General features: G+C 37.0%; 1 protein-coding gene across 4 annotated transcripts; it reads right to left on the bottom strand.

The window, feature by feature from the left end:
* Positions 1-5,805: 5,805 nt before the first annotated feature.
* On the bottom strand, positions 5,806-19,642 carry LOC110899400 (protein TOPLESS-RELATED PROTEIN 2). 4 transcript variants are annotated; one of them, XM_022146282.2, is made up of 26 exons: positions 19,361-19,642; positions 17,929-18,212; positions 17,573-17,752; positions 17,363-17,476; positions 17,098-17,256; positions 16,015-16,192; positions 15,329-15,458; positions 15,117-15,226; positions 14,237-14,375; positions 14,002-14,111; positions 13,846-13,915; positions 13,221-13,294; positions 13,046-13,141; positions 12,384-12,479; positions 12,166-12,293; positions 11,488-11,722; positions 11,243-11,404; positions 11,054-11,158; positions 10,359-10,505; positions 10,172-10,282; positions 9,919-10,101; positions 9,133-9,261; positions 8,937-9,032; positions 7,498-7,683; positions 7,251-7,423; positions 5,806-6,359 (listed from the first exon to the last, which is right to left on the bottom strand). In XM_022146282.2, exons 2-26 carry the CDS (start codon positions 18,006-18,008, stop codon positions 6,143-6,145), a joined length of 3,408 nt encoding a protein of 1,135 aa, XP_022001974.1. In that variant the 5' UTR covers positions 18,009-18,212; positions 19,361-19,642; the 3' UTR covers positions 5,806-6,142. The 4 variants fall into 4 exon arrangements, with proteins under 4 accessions (XP_022001974.1, XP_022001972.1, XP_022001973.1 ...); XM_022146280.2 differs by having other exon boundaries at positions 5,806-6,362; XM_022146281.2 differs by having other exon boundaries at positions 5,806-6,362; positions 19,365-19,562.
* Positions 19,643-20,017: the final 375 nt, after the last annotated feature.

Consider the following 20,017-nt stretch of genomic DNA (forward strand, 5'->3'; position numbering starts at 1 on the left):
AGAAGGATTGGGTAAAGGCCGGAAAAGGGTAGGTATAGCCTATGGTGAACGGGGTAACAGGAAAGGCAATCCAAGTTTCAGAAACATGATCACTCAAAGCAGTGGGATCAAAGGATTTGAATATGGTGTCTGCTGGGAAGCAATAACGGATTCTATCGATATGTGGATCAGTGAAACAACAGCGTTCTTTTGCGGAATCTTTGATGATCCGTTGACTTTTCAGAGGGCTGTTCTTCTGGTAATCCTTAGCGGGAGAATTCCGGAGCATCATTTTCGACGAGATGATGATAAAAGAAGTAAAACAGAGTAAGAGAAGGAAGAAGAGGAAAAGAGAATACCTGATCGATCTTCGGATGAGAATTTAAAGGGAGTTTCTCTTAGATTTAAATGCAAATTGATCCTATCTCTAACTCCTATTTATAATCATGATCTTGCAGGGTAGTCACTTCTGTGACGTCAGGATTGCAACGGATAGTTCGATTTTAATGGCTATATATCCGTTAGTTTGTTGCGGATAAGATCAACAAAATATAACTCATTTATTTTACATAATCACTCCTTATATTTTGGGGGCAATTGTTAGGGGAGGATTTCCTAATGACCTGTGATCCTCAAGTGTTATCCTGTTTGGTGATCCTTACTTCTGTGACAGATAGTGATCCTCAGAAGTGCTTCAGGATCAGGATCATGGATCATCCTAAGTATCCTTATACTAACGATTGTTCACTTTGAATTCGGTATTGTTTTGCAGGAGTACCGGCTTGGACTTGGTCATGGCGATATTCCTGGAGCATATTCCCTTCAATTCTGCACGTGCTTGACCATTGTGAACGTTGTGGAGAACGTGGGGAGAAGGCACGAAATGCGGACAGTTAGTTAGGCTAGATATTTTCTATTTTAAAGGGGATAGCGAGCTATTTTTAGAACACTTGGCTATTTTTTGGCTACACACACTCGTACAACTGCACTTATCAGCTTACGGCGAAACACTTAGCAATTTTCATACATTTCTGCACGATACACTATAGTGATCCTTGTACCCAGCTTGCTATCATCCGAAGTTGTAAAAGAATTATTGTTTAATTTGAGTTGGTGATCGGTAGTTTCCATCACTCGAGATTTTTTATGCCGGAGATCATTCATTGATCAAGGGCTTTTTCCTCGTATAAATCTTTGTGTCACTTGTGCAATTCATTTCTGAGTGATCCTCATTATTGTTTACCAATTCAAGCATCATACCCCGTAACAGAGAGTTTGGTTGCATTATCCTTGTCTGATTTTTAACCAAAACAGCAGGCACGAAGCACCAGAAAAGGGGTGGAGAACTTTCGTCGAAAGTGCCAGAGGGGCCAACGCCTACCATATGGGAGATTGACCTGTGAGGCAAAGGTGCGGCAAAAAAAAGTCTGGTACCAGCCAAGGTGGAGAATTCCCCCATTTGCTTGCTTTCTATATTCTAATGATAGCCTGCCACCTCCCCGGTAGGGCATCTCCTCTTTGACTCCTCTGATCTTGTACCTAAGGACTATGCTTTACTTTACTTTTCCGTTAACTTCCTCATATCGCGTCTTACTGATATCTTATAGGTAATAGAGTCTCAAAGCAGGGTCCCCCCAATGACAGCCTTCTTGTCTACCCTTTATGTTTAGGAGTGGGATCCGCCCAAGAATGACCTTTTGGTGGTACGGAAGGCACGGACTCCGCGAACATCCCTAGCCCCCTTTACTAATAAGGAAAAGAAAGTCTCAACCAGAACCACATTCCTTTTGCGTGCGGATGTAGCTAAGTGTCTGACTTTATTGGTCATAGTTTCCTGCTGTTGCGGCTGGTGCGCGTTTGCGCGCGCGTGAACCAACCCAACAAACAAGGAAAGGATGCCTCTCAGGGCATCTGAGAATGATTCGATCCGTATGAAGGGAAACTCTCACGTACAGTTTCTTTTTTTTTTGGGGGAAGGAGCCCGACAGGGTCCCCCACTGACTTGGCCTGGGCCGTAATTACACATTCAAATAATAAGAACTTGATTGTTTATTCTTTATTACGTGAATAAATCTCTAATATTCAACATTATGTGGTTATTATAGGTTGATTTGGCTAATGTTTATATATAATTTATCCTTAATACGTGGTTAGAACTGAAATATTTGGTATTCAAATTCACATAGTCACATAATAATACATAGTCAACTATTGTTACGTAATTGCATAATCACTTAGTAGGGTTTCACATACTTAGGGCTGTAAACGAACCGTACTTTCAGTGAACAGTTCGTGAACCGTTCGGCGGGAAGGTCATTTATGTCCATTTGTTTAATCAATGAACGAACATGAACAAGAAATTTTGTTCGATTAGTTAAATGAACGAACATGAACAGAGGTCTCGTTCATTCGATTGTGTTCGTGAACGTTCGGTAAGGTGTGCGTGAACATTCGTTCATTTGCGTTTGTTTATGTTCGTATGTTTGTGTTTTAATTGAATCTTTTTGTACTTTCATATATTTTATCTATAATTTTTATATTATTAAACTTTTATTTATTTTATTACCCTAACAATTAAACTAGGAAACCCTCTTTCACCTTATTTATGCACCATTTTCCTTTCATTTCTCATTATTTACATCGGCGAATACGGTCGTCCTCCGTTCCACAATAAGAGATTCAAGTTCCAGTACTACTCTCTGAGCCATTCTACCTTTATCCTTCGCCGCGTTCGCCAAATTTATTTGTGTTCGTTTGTGTTCGTGAACCATTCGCGAACATACTCATTTTCTTAATGAACGAACACGAACATAAAATCTCGTTCGGTAAGTGTTCATGAACCGTTCGTGAACACGTTTATTTCCTTAACGAATGAACACGAACAAGGTCTTGTCATGTTCGCTCGGTTCATTTACAGCCCTACACATACTATAGTGAAATCACGTAATGGGTGTTCAAAATTACGTAGTCATGTTGGGTTTTCAAAATCACGTAATGGGTATTCAAAATCATGTAATTTTTTTAAGAAAACTATAGTAATAGACTGCTCAGATTAAAGAGAATGAAATTCTCGTTAATATGACGTATTGTTTTTAAGAGTAAATTACAAGTTTTGTCCTTTATGTTTACACCAAATTGCAGGCGCTGTCCTTTAGCGCAAAAGTTTACGAGTTTTGTCCTTAATGTTTCAAAATCATGCACGTTATGTCCTTTAGGCCAAACCCAGTTAGATTTTTTGGTTAAATCTGGTCATGTGCCTTGCACATGAGGGTATTGTTGTCATTTCACCTTCTCAAGGGCTATTGTGTAAAGAACTTTTATTGAGGGACTATTTTGTAACAAACTAAAAAATAAAAGGGTTATCCCTCAATCTCTCCACACATCCTCTCTACCACTTGCCACCCTCACCGGCACCATCTGCCACTGCCCAATAACTTTTATTGAGGGAGGTAAGTAACGAAAACGTTACCACAAACCGAAGAAAACTACACCTGCTCTTGAAGTGTTTATGCTCTTTAGAGCTATACACCCATTTAACAACAGATAAAGCATGTCTCCATTACCTTTATCACCAAGCCCACCAACAATCTTCAACCACTAATCTTCTGTAAAATGCAATTCTGACTGTTTCATCATTCTAGAAAGCTTCCAGTTCTTCATACTTAACTCAGTTCCACACTTCCACTAAGCCTATCCAACAAACAAATATTATTCACAAATGTATAAAATTCATAAAGAGAAATTGAAAAAAAAAGAAGAAGAAGAATTTAACATTTTTATACCATTGAACAAGAAATTTTATAGTTTCAGCATCACTAACCTTTCTCTTGGGCCTAACCCACTTCCTATTCTTTTCAATTAACCCATCTTCCAACTCAATATCATTTTCCACAACCCACTTGAACTTATCTCTCTCCTTCTCAATAAACTCACTCAACTCATCTAAAAATTCATACTTTAAGCTCTCCCCATCTAAAAATTCATACTAATCAATATTACTGAAATCAACGAATAACCGTAGCCTAGGGATTTGTGCGAGGGTCGGTCTCCCCCACCATTGAAACCATCATACCTGCGAGACCTTGAATCGACATGTAGAACCTTGAATCCCTAGGCCTTGTAATCGATCTGTAAAACTCTGAATCCTTCATCACCATACCTAGAATCTCTTGTCGGAATCTGATGTTGGTTCGTATTCCACCACCTCCACTCAAACAATTGTTGTTTTTGTGAACCAACTCACCTCTGTTTGCTGCCTTCATCGTCGGAATACGAGAGAGAGAAATGGGGGATAATAGAGATAGAGGATCGCCGGAGGTGGTGGTGGTCTGTGGTGGATGATGGCGACTGAAAAGAGAGGGGGTCGCCGGAGGTGGTGGTGGTGTCTGTGGTGGATGTTTGCGGAGAGAGATAGAGAGAGAAGAGAGAGATGTAAAGAGACACCGAAGAGAGCAGGGTTTATAATATCCTTATTTAAATGGGTTTTTTAATTTAATTAACATATTTTTTAATTAAATGGGTAAAATTACAAAAATATCCTTATTTGCCTACTAAAATTACAAAATTATCCTGATCTAACCAAAAAAATTTAACTGGGTTTGGCCTAAAGGACATAACGTGCAAGATTTTGAAACGTTAAGGACAAAACTCGTAAACTTTTGCGCTAAAGGACAGCGTCTGCAATTTGATGTAAACATAAAGGACAAAACTTGTAATTTACTCTTTTTTTAAATATTAACGTATAAAAAAGTTATAGCCGTCATAATCAGGAGGAGGAGTTCAAGTGAGAAAAGATCATAATACTCTCTCTATCCGTTGCTTCAATTGTTTGAACCCTATATTTACGAAAATATTACCGTGGATCAATGGCTATAAATGTCACGTATCCTTCGTATGAGGGATTCCTCTTGTACATGATCTGCAAACTTTTTATATTTCAGTATCACTAAAATAAAATGTTTTTATCCTATATGTTAAAAAATAGTGTTTCTCCTGTTCGAACACGTCCAAATATTAAGTTGAGCCAGTATTGCATCATGTTGTCAATTATTATGATGTTTCATTTTTTGTTATTCAAATTATAACTTTCCAACATACATGTTCAAACACCCCTTCAATACAAACATTTTTTTTTCATCAATCAGTAACAACTGAAGAACTTGATTATAGGGAAAAAATCAACATAATGATTAAAGGTTAAATAATTACTTTTGATGCTCAACATTCGTTACAAACCAATAAAATCAAAAAACAAACTCAACCAAAAACGTTTAAAAAAGAAACAAATTAGTTAGTTATTCGATTTTCAGTTTTTAGAAATTCAATTAAGTTATTAAACCAAGGAAACCGAACTCATATATGTATGGGGACATGGATTTTCCAGTACAACCATATTTTCTTTTAACGGCAAAGAATTTCACGTGTAAACCCACCCTACTTGGGGCTATGTCCAAGGTCGACTCCTCGACTGCCATGAGACCGTGCCCCCTTGATGCGCGGAAACCGGATGAAATCTGTAAACCCTCGCCCCCCGTCGGTTCGAACCCGGGATTAAAGCCCCGATTCGTCCCTTCACCACCCAGATGTTCCTCGAAAATGGCCCAAGCGGGAATCAAACATGCGTCTTCACTAGGGAGGGCAAGCCTTTTGACCACTGGACCAACATCTCAAGACTCCGGTACAACCTATTAAACTATCAAACATTTCACCCATCACAAAATCCTTCAAGTAAAATCGAAACCAAAATGAAATCAAATTCAGTTTGGTTCAATTTTGACTATTTTGAGTTCGCTTCTGTTTCCGGTTTGATCTAAGAAATAATCAAAATGAGAAAAACTTAGACTGAAAAACCCACTCAACTTAGAACGTTTCTTGTGTATGAGTATATCCATAAACTACACTAGTAAACAAACAAAATGCATACTGTTATTATTAAATCTACAAATTCACACACCAAAACAAACCTGACTCGCGCCAAGCCGCCAACCACGAGCACGTGTAGATTGAAAGAGATAACTAGACAGTAGACTCCCGAATACTATAAAAAAACACCTGATTGAAACCGCTGAGGTAGTAAGCCGCCTCATATTCTACCTCTTATCAAGGGACAACAAAAATGTAATCTAAAATTTACAACACTATGCTAAATGATGTGATTTCTGTATCATCTCGACGGTGTTTCTGAGGGTTGACTATTTAACGCAGAACTTGAAGGATTGGATGATGCTAAGATACCGTTTCCTTGGGGTGGTGAGTCGCCCCACTTTGGATCTGCATCGGTTGGCTCAATAACATGAACTGATCCATCGCTCATTCCAAGAGCAACTTGGTTAGGATCAGATGGATGTGCTGCGATAACCATAGGATATGCAGTGCTGTTGCTGCTGCCAAAAGAAAACAGAACACATGATTAGAGTTGTGACAGTTTTGACCCATTTTACCTACAAACTTGGTTTTATAAGAGTGAGTCGCTCCAAGGAGTTTAGGTAGGGGTGTTCAATGTATTGAATAACAAATTTTCGAATTAATCGAATTGAATTTTTCGATTTTTTTTACCAGAATTCGTATTCAATTAAAATTTGATATATACGATTCGAATTCATATTCGAATTTCGATTCAATTCGCATTTGAAACTCGAATTCCAATCGAATTCGAATAGATTTGATTCAATTCAAATTCACCCTAAATAATAAATTATTTTAGTTTTATTTGTGAACTACTACAAATATTTATAAGAGCTTTTAGAGTTTGGCCTAAATTTAGAAGGTTTTAATTTCTCTCTTTGTAAATCCCACCAATATCATGTATACATAAATATATAAAATATATATGTATAATTTAAATGCGAAATTCGAATCGAAGTGAAAATCATAAATTCGTATTCGATTCTAATTCGATTACTTGACTCGAATTCGAATCGAACTCGAATATTTGAAAATCGAATTCGAATCGAGTCGAATTTCGAATATTTTGGATCCAAATCGAATACTGAACACCCCTACGTTTAGGTTCCGAAAGTCAAGATGACAACTTCATGTACGTGAGGCGTTGCTTTATGTATAACCAGTAGTTGGATCTCTCTCATCTCCTTTACATATCAGTTTTTTACAAGTTGTTTGATTTGGATTATTTTCAACCGGGTAAATAAAATTGTAAAAAAAAGGGTCAAATGGGCAGAAAAGTGGCTAAAATGGATTTTAATGCCTACAAAAGTTATTATTATTGTGCTGAGATTATATAAGCACTTTGAGGTTCCTTTTTCGTTGCATACCTGGAAATTGACGACGAAATGTAAGCAGAAGGTGCTATACGACATCGAAGCCTCAAACTCTCTGCATCAAAAACTCCAACAGCGCCATCCGAGAATCCAGTGAATAATAGTAGGCCATCACATGAGTATATTGCACTTGAAATTGGAGCAGATAAAGATTCTCTTGGAGACCACTGCAAGATAATTTAATTTAATTGAAATAAGATACTATCTGATCATAAAAAAGCATGTGTCTTTGACTATTTACCAATTTCAGGCATTCCAATTGGTGGTCATAAATAGCAATTTGACTTTCATGTATAACGAGGAAATGGCGTTGATCATTATGGAACTGAACTTTAGTTTCTCCAACCAATGAGGATTGATGGCCAGGTGGCGGTTGTAAACTTCTTGATTTCCGCTTCTCCCATCCGTTAATATTCCAGATGCATAGCTGTGATACAGTCAAAACATATAAAATATGGTCTTAGTAGAGTTAGTGAAACCCGGAATGTGTTGTGTTAGACAGGTTGCGTTTGACATGAAAAGTTTAACACAACTATTCGACTGGAACACAACGCCCTTAAACTAAACGCGTCATTTACTTGAATACTAACACAGACATTCTTAATAAGCAAGTTACACAACACGTTAAACACCATTTATAACACAACCAGTAACGATACCAATGACACGACATATAATATAACCAGTAACAATACCAATGACACGACATACTAGAGCGATTAAATATAAGTAGTTCAATAACACGAATGACACAACACAAACACGATTATTGACACGACTCCCTTAACACTAGTTAATAAACGTTACAAAAAAAACTAAATCCATAATATCCTTAATGAACTACGTTAGCAAGTTAAGGGAGAAAAAATAATTATATTATATACAACTGTTTATAAAATTACAAATCTACATTGTTATGATAAACGGATCTTAAACACGTCATATCAACCTATTAACCCATTATCTATATAAATTCATTTAAAACGTTAATCTATATATATTCATTTAGAACGTTACGAGGAATGGTAGCCATTTTGTCCTTTGGTCTATTTCATCATTTAGTGTAAACTTTCATTTTCACCCCTTTTAGTTTAATCATCCTATTTTTTTTATTTAACCAATTCACATCTCAACCCTTGAACTTTAATAAAGTTATCATACACCTCCTAAACTTTAATGAAGTTATCATACAACCCCTAAACTTCAATAAAGTTGTCGGTATAAATTCTACTTCGTCTACATTTTACGTCATGTGAGTCACTTGGTGTTAGAAATTCATGTTTTTGTTTTACGTTTTTTTCGGGTTTTGGTCATCGTTCAGTTAGCACAATTTTACGTCCCCACTCCCCACATACTGGTAGCACGATTTTAAGCCCCATGCCCCGCAACGCCGGGGGGGGGGGGGGGTAAGACTAGTTTAACATGATTGGTTAAACGTGTTATTAGTGTCGTAAACAGGTTAGGTAGGTTGAACCCGTTTAGACACGTTTTTTATTGTGTCATCAATGTGTGATGACCCGTTTATGACCCGAACCTGATTAACTTAAACTCTTAACCCATTTAATTTCATGTTAACTTGTTAAGTCAACAGTGTTTATGAGTCGTCTTATAAGTTTTCCGGCTCTAGGTATTAGCCAAATTAAAAAAAAAAAGAATTTACTACTTTATCGGTCAACTTGCCTGAGCATCAGCTCCGGATGAAACCAGTGAGTTTAAAGTCTGCGAAAACGCAAGCCCTGTAATCTGTTTCTGGTGACCTTTGAGTTTTGTTTTGACCTATTCAAACAATCAGATGTAAAATAAGATGAGGGCAAACTAAAAATCTTAAGTAGCTTAGTTAAGTGAAGAACACTCAACAGAGAAGTGAAACGGTTACCTCATCAACCCTAACATTGTAAATTTGTATTGTCGAGTCCTCCATTCCAATGGCAACAATATTGTTGTCTTGAGGATGGAAAGCCAAGTAGGTGGCAGCAGGTGGCGGGGCCATGAAAGTCGTCATAACCTGAAGTTTGACCATAATCCCATATCAGTCAAGTGCTTGTCGGTTACCATTCATATTGGTATTTCGAATTTATATACTCTTATTTAGAAATGTCCGTGGGTTTTCCCACCTTTCCCTCCAACTTTTACAAATGGCAACTTTAGCCCCTAAACCACTACTCCATTTTACAACCCTAAGCTTTTGCAAAAGGCAATTTTAACCCCTAGACTACTACATTTTGCAAGTTTTACAAGCTATCCCCTCCACTTTCTAATGCTCCAACTTTACCCCTCGCTATTGTTTTTTTAAATGCTATATAAATTTTGACCCCCTCGAGTTTATAAAGTTTCGAGTTTACCCCTTTCCTTACTTAAAAAAAACTATTTTTTAACGTGTGTATTTTTATGTACGTGTAGGTATAAATTCGAGTTGGTTTACTTTTCAACGTAAACTTTTTTTAGAAACGAGTCAACTCAATTATAGTATGGTTTCGTGCTTATTTTATGTACATTTTGTGTGGTCCCCTACACTATTACTCCATTTTACAACTCCCTCAACTTTTGAAAATTGTACCAAAATGGTCCCAACATATGAGATGCACCGATGCTGCAACGCACATGGGTAATTTTACTAGTTGCATAATAAAACAAAATTGTGAAGTGTCAACTTTTTAGATACCTTAAAAGTCATCATGTTGAACAGGGAGACTTTCCCACCAGAGGCAGACATGACATAAGAATCATTCTTCGACAACGCAATGCATGCAGCCGACTCTTCAGCGGGTTTACTCTCGTTTACATCATTAGACATTACAGCCCCGTTTGTAGGTTGCCACAGTTGTGGGACGATAGATGCACTTGACTGATCATGTACAAAGAGTAATTAGAATTCAACAGATTTTGAAATGAGTTTATCAGAAACGTCAACAAACCTTCCCAAATGGATTGCGTTCATTTCGTTGCCATTTCCATAGTTTATGGATCGCACTCGAAGCAAGTGCAAGTAAAGCTAACCCAGAATTTGTATAAATAAGCCGCATAACCTGCAGAATACCAGATGAATATTAATAAACAAACATAACTTTTAACTGGAGATGATAACTGATATATGAAACCCACCTTGCTGGCAGGCATTGGATCAGGCAGCCTTAGAGCTTTAAGGTGAGTTGAATCAACTATTTCAGGAAGCTTCCAGCTTTTGGTCTTGTCAGGGCCATCCACAATTCTAGGTTTAATATCCACAACCTTACTGCTTTCTGCATTAGCCTTCAATATGCACACATGCTATAATATAAGTTGAACGCTATGCAATTAATATCTCGGTGATATATCGGTTATCGGTCCCCATGTAAAATATTGGTGTCAAATATTGGTACCGATACTATCGGCGATATTGACAGATATTTAACCGATATTTGACCGATATATCACCGATAGTCCGATATCAGTACCTTTTTCTTAGTTCTAACATTCGTCTTTCTTCTTATTGCTGCTATTAGTGTTTTTAAGTCTTAATTGTAGTGTTAAATGTTGGTGTTTTAAGTCTTAATCAGTTCCTACTTGCTACAATTGTTAGTGTTTAGCAAGTGGCAAAAGGTTAATTTGTTGTTGATGGTAGGGGAGTATACTGAATTGTTAGTCTTAAATTGATATATATATAAATTCTGCATGATATTGAAATTACCGATATCCCATCGCGATAACCTATATCTCAAATATCGGTCCTTAGACCGAGATCCAATATTTTACCGCATTAACTGCTTAGGTTGACCATAAATAAAAACATGTTTAATGGTCAAAAGGGCATAACTCACAAGACTGTTGATGGATAAAGGAGTCTGCATTCTATCACGTTCTACAGCAGATGCCATAGAAGAAGCAAGGTTATGGATAGGACCTAACGGGCCAGGGATTGACGGCTGTAGACGAAGTTTTAAAAGAGTAATTAGATAGATTCATGATTAAAAGAAAGTATCAGCTAAATGAGAGGTCAAACAAATTACTTTAACTGTATCGGAAAATGCTCGAGATCCCTCATACACTCGACTCTCCAGCATCCGTAGCATGCGCTGCCCATCACCATTTGCCAATATTTTAATTCCGTTGTCACTTGTTGTGACTGCCAGTAACGACCCTTCTTTGTTAAATCTTAATTTAGGCCTTGCCTGAAACAAATGAAAAGGATCAATAATAATGTAATGACAAGTGATGTTTCGTTATTGCAATGGAAGTGGTATTGTATGCTTACAGGCAATCCATCATCTGCATCCGTAACGGTCAGCATATTGATATTATCCATGTCCCAAAACTTGATCTGAAATTCATCTCCAGCAGCTAAGAAACGATTTTTAGTTGTGTCAAACTGCACAACCCCCATAGATCGCTTTCTGAAACCAGAATACTCCCTCTTGATGGCTCCTTCACTCTCGTTCCACTCGACCAAGTGGGCTTCGCCTTCTTTGCTTGTTCCGCAAGAAAACAATCTGATAATAATATTACGTTAAGAATTAAAAAAAAAAAGCTTCTTACAATACATACTATAAGCAATGAGAAAACGTTTTGAGATAAAAGATGACAGTGAATAACACAAAGCGATAATTTGAAAGAAAATGGAAAATGTGATGTTGCAATGATAAACATAGTCCATAACTGAATACGTTACATTATTTTCCCCACATGGGATCATGAGAAACACATAAACAAGGGATTTCATCAATCTAGATAACCGAGGGCACTAAGAACTACTGATCACAACATATATGCACGAACACAAGTACACAACATAAAGTATATATGCAACTTTAATCCAGCTTTTACATGTATACAAGAAAGATAACTCATTGAGCCAAGATAACTTACAAACATAACATGATGCGGCATATATTTAAAAATTAAAATTTACATTATGACTATATTGGAATATGACCTGGTTCCATCAGCACTATATGCCATTGTTGTGCACCAAAGGCCAGGGGCATCATAATCCACTCTTGACCCCAAACCGTCATAGAGCCATGCTTTGATTTTCCCATCAATTGCTGTTGAGAAAATAAACTAGACAAAAAAAATGCAATCACTCAGGTGATCACATAAGATCTCAGCATAATAAAAAACCTGACGATAAAGATATGACAGGATACTTGCCTGTATTTGTTCTTTATAATGAGGGCAGACAGAATATACAGGAGCCTCATGACCCTCAAACGTATGTAGTCTGCGTCCAGCTACAGCATCCCATACCTATCACCAAAGATGCAGAAGGAGTCTTATAAGTGACTCATAAATCTTTTTTATTCAGTGACGACTAGGGATGTGTCCGGGGTTTTTTTCGGGATTCGGGTTTTCCGGGTGGGTTGTTAAGGTGTTTGGCTGAGAAAAGTGACCTGATAACCGACCCATTTAAAGTTCGGGTTGGTTGGGTTCGGGTCGGGCCGGGTTGTTCGGTTTTCGGGTTTAGATGTAAAATGAAATTAAATGTTTTCTTTTACTAAAATATTATCAAAATTCATATAGCTACTAAAAAAAGTGTCATCAAAATGCAAATATCATTTGACAATATGATTTTTTAATGTTCAAAAGTCACAAAACTTAATGTCCCAAATACTCCTCCAACACATATATATAAAAAAACGATAAATGTTCGGGTTTTTCAGGTCGGTTTGTTCGGGTTTTTGCTGGGAAAAAGTGACCCGATAACAGACCCATAGAAGTTTCAGGTTCGTTGGGTTCGGGTATTCTTTAATTCGGGTGGCTTTGAATCCGGGACGGGTTTCGGATAAAAAGGACAGCCCTATTGACAACCGTACCTTAATTATCTTGTCATCCCCACACGTAACAATACACAATTGCTTATTAGGATGAGCAAAAGCTATATCATTTACACCACCAGCATGAGCATCTATCTGTAATGTAGCAAAACGATCAAAATATTAAGAATCACTTCCTCGAGAGTCGGAAAGAGCAGATAGATGGAGGGTTTACTTCCAAGTGATGCCTTAACTCCCCTGGCGGGTTGTATGTATATATTTGAACAATGTGCTTCGAGAAGGCAACACCTATGGAGGGGGGGGGGGGGGGGGGGAAATAACATTAAAATCTACTTAAACAAAAGAGTAAAATGCCATTTCCGTCCCTAAGGTTTGGCCAGTTTTGCGACTTTCGTCCAAAGGTTTGGTTTTCTGCATCTGGATCCAAAAGGTTTGAAATCTTGCCATTTTCATCCGGCTCGTTAACTCCATCCATTTTTCTCTGTTAAGCCAGGGGTATTTTCGTCTTTTTTGTTAAGGGTATTTTCGTCTTTTTTGAATACTTGTACATTATGCTAAATGCTTGTACATAAAGTGGAAAAGACCGAATTGCCCTTTAAGTTAACAAAAAAGACGAAAATACCCCTGACTTAACAGAGAAAAATGGATAGAGCTAACAAGCCGGATGAAAATGGCAAGATTTCAAACCTTATGGATCCAGATGCGGAAAAACAAACCTTTGGACAAAAGTCGCAAAACTGGCCAAACCTCAGGGACGAAAATGGCATTTTACTCTAAACAAAATGATCAAAAGGTATCAAGATATTTTATAATGACAAAAATAGGACTTCTAATTTTACCAAGTATTGATCCATCTGGTGCCCATATGCACCTATTAACAGATACCGCTGCATCTTTTACCAAAGTTGTCTAGACATGAAGATAATTATAAACTTCTTAAGAATGATACAATAAATTCACCTTACAAGTGTAACAATATGACAAGGGACTCTTACCTGAAAAGGCATTGAGCAAGCAGATATATCCCAAACCTTGAAGGGCTTATGTACCATCCTTTCTCGAGATCCGACCTCCCAAATGCTTATTTCACCAACATTTGTTCCAACTACGAGACATTTTGGCAACAAACAATATATGGTTAGCTGTAAACAATTACATTACCTCCTTTTCAGAATTGGTATATCAAATGAAAGAAAAATAGGGATTGGAGACAGCAGAATGAGGAGCAACCTAAGAGAATAGTTTGTTGTTGAGGATGGAAGTCCATGCTTATAACATTGGAACCCTGGTTAAGAGTCCGAACCACAGTTTTAGGAAGATCATCCGGTGAATATACATTGGGAGGATGAGACGAACCAGAAAATGACACCTGTTTTCAACATATTAGATCATGTTAGCATGGAAGGACAAGGAATAATAACAAGGGGTGCAACCAAGCCGAGCTACTCGAGCTTGGCTCGGAAAAAAGCTCAAAACAAGACGAGCTCGAGCCGGCTCACGATCCTAAACGAGTCCACTGTTATATAATTTTTCATTAATATATTACATGTATATTTAAATAATAATAATAATAATAAGTATTTATAAAATTATAAAAAATAACTAAATTATATATAAAATAACAATTATGATAGGGAATTGATATTGATTGAAGCTTAAAAGAGATAACAATGGTGGAAATGATGAAGATGATCCAAAAGGATCTACAAGAAGAAGAAAATAACCACAAGTGGTCCCAGGGCTATGCCCTTCTCATGCACTTGGCAATGAGCCTTAACAACTAACTAATTCTCTTCCTACTTTCTATAATGACTAATGCCTTATTTATAGAAGTAGTAATTACACTAACCCCCCTTCACAATTACAATATACTAATAAGTATGCAATTTCTATCAAGTGCCTATCAAATTATAATTAATATAAATTAATTAATAAATAAATAAACAAACGAGCCGAGCTCGAGCTTTAGAAACAAAGCTCGAATTGAGCCGAGCTTGAGCTCGAGCTTTCGTAAGTTAAACGGAACTCAAGCCTGGTCGAGTTCGGGCTCGGCTCATTTGCACAATAAAAAAAGACACTTGAACTCAAAACAATAAAAAACATTGCATACCTCATCGGGTGGACCAATACGTGCACGTTTCATCAATTGCTCCGAATCAGCCATTTGATATTCCAACCCAGGACCACCTGGAGGTGTCCGCGGATGCTTCAAGAATGCAGCTACACATGTAAGAACAAAACATCAAACAGTAGAAAGGATGCATTTAATGTAATCTGTTCATGTTGACGAAAGTTGTACTGAAATCTGAAGCAAACACGAACCTGCAATTGGAGGAGGCTGCACAAGGCCAGGAGGTCCAGCTGCAACGGCACCATGAGGCATGGAAGGATTAGCAGGTGCCATCCACCCAGAAATTGCACCAGCAGAAGGAGAGATAACAGGTTGGAATGGCTGTACAGAAGAAAGTTTCACCTTATTTACATTGTGTATGGCAATTAGGGCTGCAAATGAACTGAACGTTTGTGAATCGTTCGGCGGGAAGTTCGTTTGTGTTCGATCGTTTAACAAATGAATTAGCACGATTCGTTTAGTGAAATGAACGAACATGCACAGAAGCCGCGTTTGTTCATCTATGTTCGTGAATGTTCAGTAACGTGTTCATTTATGTTCGATAGTTCATTAGTGTTTTTAGTTTTTGTATGGTATTTAAGTACTTCAAATTTCTGACAAATAAAATATTTAATTAGTGTATTATATGTTTTGTTCATGAATGTTTGTTTGCATTTGTTACCTACTATTAAAAAACAGACACGTTCGTTTCCTTAATGAATGAACACAAACATAAAATTTCGTTCGGTAAGTGTTCATGAACAATTCGTGAACACATATATTTCCTTAACAAACGAACAAGAACAAGGTCTTGTTCGAGTTCGTTCGGTGCGTTTGCAGCCTTAATGGCAAATTTAGCATGAAGGCTAAATAATTTTAACGTTTGGACCACACTTACGCCATGAGCTCCAATAGGAGGAAATATCCCCGCTTTAGGAATGGGTCCCGCAAGGGAGCTGTTGGTAGGGGGAGGACCTCGACCTCCGTTATTAGTAGCACAAGTATGATCAATAAACAGAGTTTTAATATCCGGATTTGGACGTGGATTTTTGCATAGTTGATGCTGCCAATTAAGACTGGAAAAGAATAGCATGTTAGACCCCCATAGCAATTTAAAATAAAATAATACATAGCATTTCTTCAAGTGCTAATACAATTTAGAGTAAAGTACACAGATGGTCCCGGTGGTTTACCAACTTAGTTTAAAAAAGCGGGAAGCGCACAAAAGCGATGAGGTCTAAAAACGATTTTTAAAAAGCGAAGCGCAAAAGCGGTGAGCTTTTCGTACGCAAAGCGCAAAGTGATTATATAATTTATTTTATATATCCCATAAGTGTTTAGCATCCAATACCTATGATTTAGCTATAATTAAGCTTTAGATATGTTTTAAAATGAAAAAAACATAAATGTACAACATAAAAAGCCTCTTGTACAACACTCAGAAGCATAGAAACACCCCATGTACAAAAAGCGTGCGCCTCAGCTGCGCCTTAGGTCGATTTTCACCCTAAAAAGCGCGCCTCAGCTGCGCTTCTTGTACATTGTGCGCCTTATGTCACACAAGGCGATGGGGTTTGCGCCTAGATGCGCTTTGCGCTTAAGCGCGCTTAAGGCACACTTTTTTAAACCAAGTTTACCAAAATTTTGGATTTGGTCCCTAGCTTTCCAAAAAGTACACAGATGGTCCCTGTGGTTTGCACTTTGTAGCGCATTTAGTCCCCAACTTTTTTTTTCCAAAAGTACATGTTGTGGTTGCACTTTGTAATACATTTAGTCCCTAACTTGGACGTGCTAAAACCTTTAGATTTGTTGACTGGGGACTAAATGCATTACAAAATGCAAACCACAAGAATCATCCGTGTACTTTTGAAAAGCTAGGACCAAATCCAAAATTTTGGTAAACCATAGGGACCATCCGTGTACTTTACTCTTCAATTTAACATTAGGTAAGAATGTGATATAATACTGTTGGGCTCAGGACCTTTGATTGATCAATGTTCGCAACCGTGAAGCTTTAAATGCAGGAAAAGCAAGCTTCTCTCTAAACAATGGGTTTGCTTCTATTAGCTTTTTCAGCTCAACCAGCATAATGCTTCGTGCTGATTTGGTATCCCCATACTTTGAAAGCTGCTCATTCATCCTAATCAAACATAACGAAAAATTATTTGAAAACAAACTGAAAATAACGTTGTTCCTAGGAACACTTACAAAAAACTATGATAAGTACATATTTTTATAAATAATACCTAAAATTGTCAAGTGTTAGTAGCTGGGTGATCTCCTTGAAGAGCTCTTCATTAAAAGTAGAAAAGACCTTCAAATCCTTCACAAGAATTTCAACAGCTTTTGCTCTGTCGTTCCTGAAATTAGAGACTCAAATTCTCAATAAAACAGACTAACAACAGAAAAGAGCTCTGGTCCAACGATGTGGCATATAAATATAGTATTAGACGTGCCTATCAAGAGCTTCCAGGTACTTTTGTTTCCTTAATTCAAAGAATATCTTCATCGAGTAACGATTGTCTTCAACCTTTGTGAACCCACGTAGATACTTCTCAACTTCATCCCATTCACCAGCTTGAACTTGTTCCTCAAAATATTTCATATTGAAGTAAAAAGCTGATTCTTGTTCCAACCTACACACGTTTAATTTACATAAGTACCATATGCATATCAATTTATCAACTGGATTTTCAAGATACATGTGAAAATGAGGCAAGAACCACTGGCTGAACAAAAGTTACAAGCAATCCATGGGGATTAAAGACGCATGCAACCTAAAAAAAGTATATTATAAAGAAAATACACTCACTTGTGGACAGTACCCTTGAATTTTTCTTCATCCAAGAATTGCAGGATTAGGAAAACTAATTCCCGACTTAAGGATGACATGGCTCCCGCTGCGGGTACCCCCAACCACTCCAGCGCTAATGTTAGTTATAACCGGCACAACTTGTAAATAATAAATCAGTTCCAAAAAACAACACCCCGTAATCGACAATTTGTGAGATCTGTATCTTCAGTTGAATATCATTGGTGCAGCTTATCACAATTGCTCCCAAATTTCAAGGCAAAACACTTTTTGTTTACAGTATTCTGCAACAAAGAAATATTGAGTCAATACTGCAAACCAACTCAGCAGATGAACACAAAAGCTGAATCATACAAGTTAGTTCCCCTGATTTCTTAATTTCTCAAATTCTTCACTACAATAACAATTTACATTTCAATATCAAAATAAGCCTCATTGAGCCCAAATTGAAGTAATATCCTAAAGTGTAATATCCATACTCATCCATATCATTCATAATTCCAAAAAAATATAATAAATGTAATCACGAAACAGAAAAAATCAAAACAAAACAACTAATTAATCTTATAATTTTATTCAACTTCAGATTCTCCTGCTTAACTAAACAGATTATGACCACAAAACTACAATATTTTCTACACAAATCATCCCAGATTCACAACAAATTTAAAAATAATTCATCAGTCTAGAAAAAGTAATGTAATCTCAAAGCAGAAAAAAGCAAACCAAAACTACAATTCATCTTATAACCTTATTCTACTTCAGATTCTCCTACTTAACTAGACAAATTTCATGATTCTGACCACATAACTACGATATTTCCTACACAAATCATCCCAAATTCACAACAATTTGAAAATCATTCATAATTCCAAAAAAATAAATGTAATCACAAAGCAGAAAAATCAAAACAAAATTACTAATTCATCTTATAACCTGAATTCAGCTTCAGATTCTCCTACTTAACTACACAAATTTCATGATTCTGACCACATAACTACCATATTTCCTACACAAATCATCCCAAATTCACAACAATTTGAAAATCATGCATAATTCCAAAAAAATAAATGTAATCACAAAGCAGAAAAAATCAAAACAAAAAAAAATCAAAACAAAACTACTAATTCATCTTATAACCTGAATTCAACTTCGGATTCTCCTACTTAACTACACAAATTTCATAATTCTGACCACATAACTACCATGTTTCCTACACAAATCATCCAAATTCAAACAAAGTTGAAGATAAACTTCACACAGATCATAAACAACACACATCTGAACTCAAAACCACATCGAAACAGAACAAATTCATCAAAAACTTACTCATGAGCCACAAAATTTTAAAATTAACTTCATACAGATCATAAACAACACACATCTGAATCCAAAACCACATCGAAACAGAACAAATTCATCAAAAACTTACTCACGGAGACGCAAAACTTCGAAATTAGGGTTTGTAACTTTGTTCGGAACAGCAGCAACTTCCTCACTCTTTCTGCAAGCACCACAACACACGTCCAATTGAGTGTTTCCTACTTTCTCTCTCTCTATACACACACATATACACTATATATTTATACACACATGTGTGTCTAACTTTCTCTGTCTAACTTTCTCTCACTAAAATGACTAAATGAGTAAAATCTGTTTTGCGCTTTTAAGCATATCTGGATTGATGAGTTAGGTGCGTTTTCTCTCTCCTCTACCGCCACTACTTGTGTCACCATCACTGGGAAGTTTGTTAACGTGACAGGTCGGTGTCAAAGTAGAGGGTGACAGTGACGTGAGGTGAGAGTTCGTGGATGATTGTGATTGGCAGTTACGGAATAACATGAAGCATCTTTTGTCAAAAGTGTTTTGGACTTTTTCGTCATTTTGTTTTTACGTCTGCCCGTTCGGGCAGTGGACTTGTAACCGGTGAATGGACTCTCGAGGTCTGGTTTCGCAGGTGGTGTTTGTTTATTTTGTGGTTACAAAAGTGAATTAATATTAACATGTGTTTATAGAAAAAAATGTGAATTTCTTTCGCTTGAAGTTGAAGGGGCCGTGGGAAGTTCCTCCGGGCTCGGAACACCGCCCC

The sequence above is a fragment of the Helianthus annuus genome, chromosome 13, assembly GCF_002127325.2.
Source record: "Helianthus annuus cultivar XRQ/B chromosome 13, HanXRQr2.0-SUNRISE, whole genome shotgun sequence".
Taxonomy (NCBI): Eukaryota; Viridiplantae; Streptophyta; class Magnoliopsida; order Asterales; family Asteraceae; genus Helianthus; species Helianthus annuus.

Coding starts and splice junctions, on each gene's coding strand:
- LOC110899400 (XM_022146280.2), bottom strand. CDS start 18,008: ATGTCATCCTTAAGTCGGGAATTAGTTTTCCTAATCCTGCAATTCTTG. Junction 11,723..12,165: donor TATAGTGCTGATGGAACCAG/GTCATATTCCAA, acceptor TATTATTATCAG/ATTGTTTTCTTGCGGAACAA. Junction 9,033..9,132: donor ACAATGTTAGGGTTGATGAG/GTAACCGTTTCA, acceptor TTGTTTGAATAG/GTCAAAACAAAACTCAAAGG.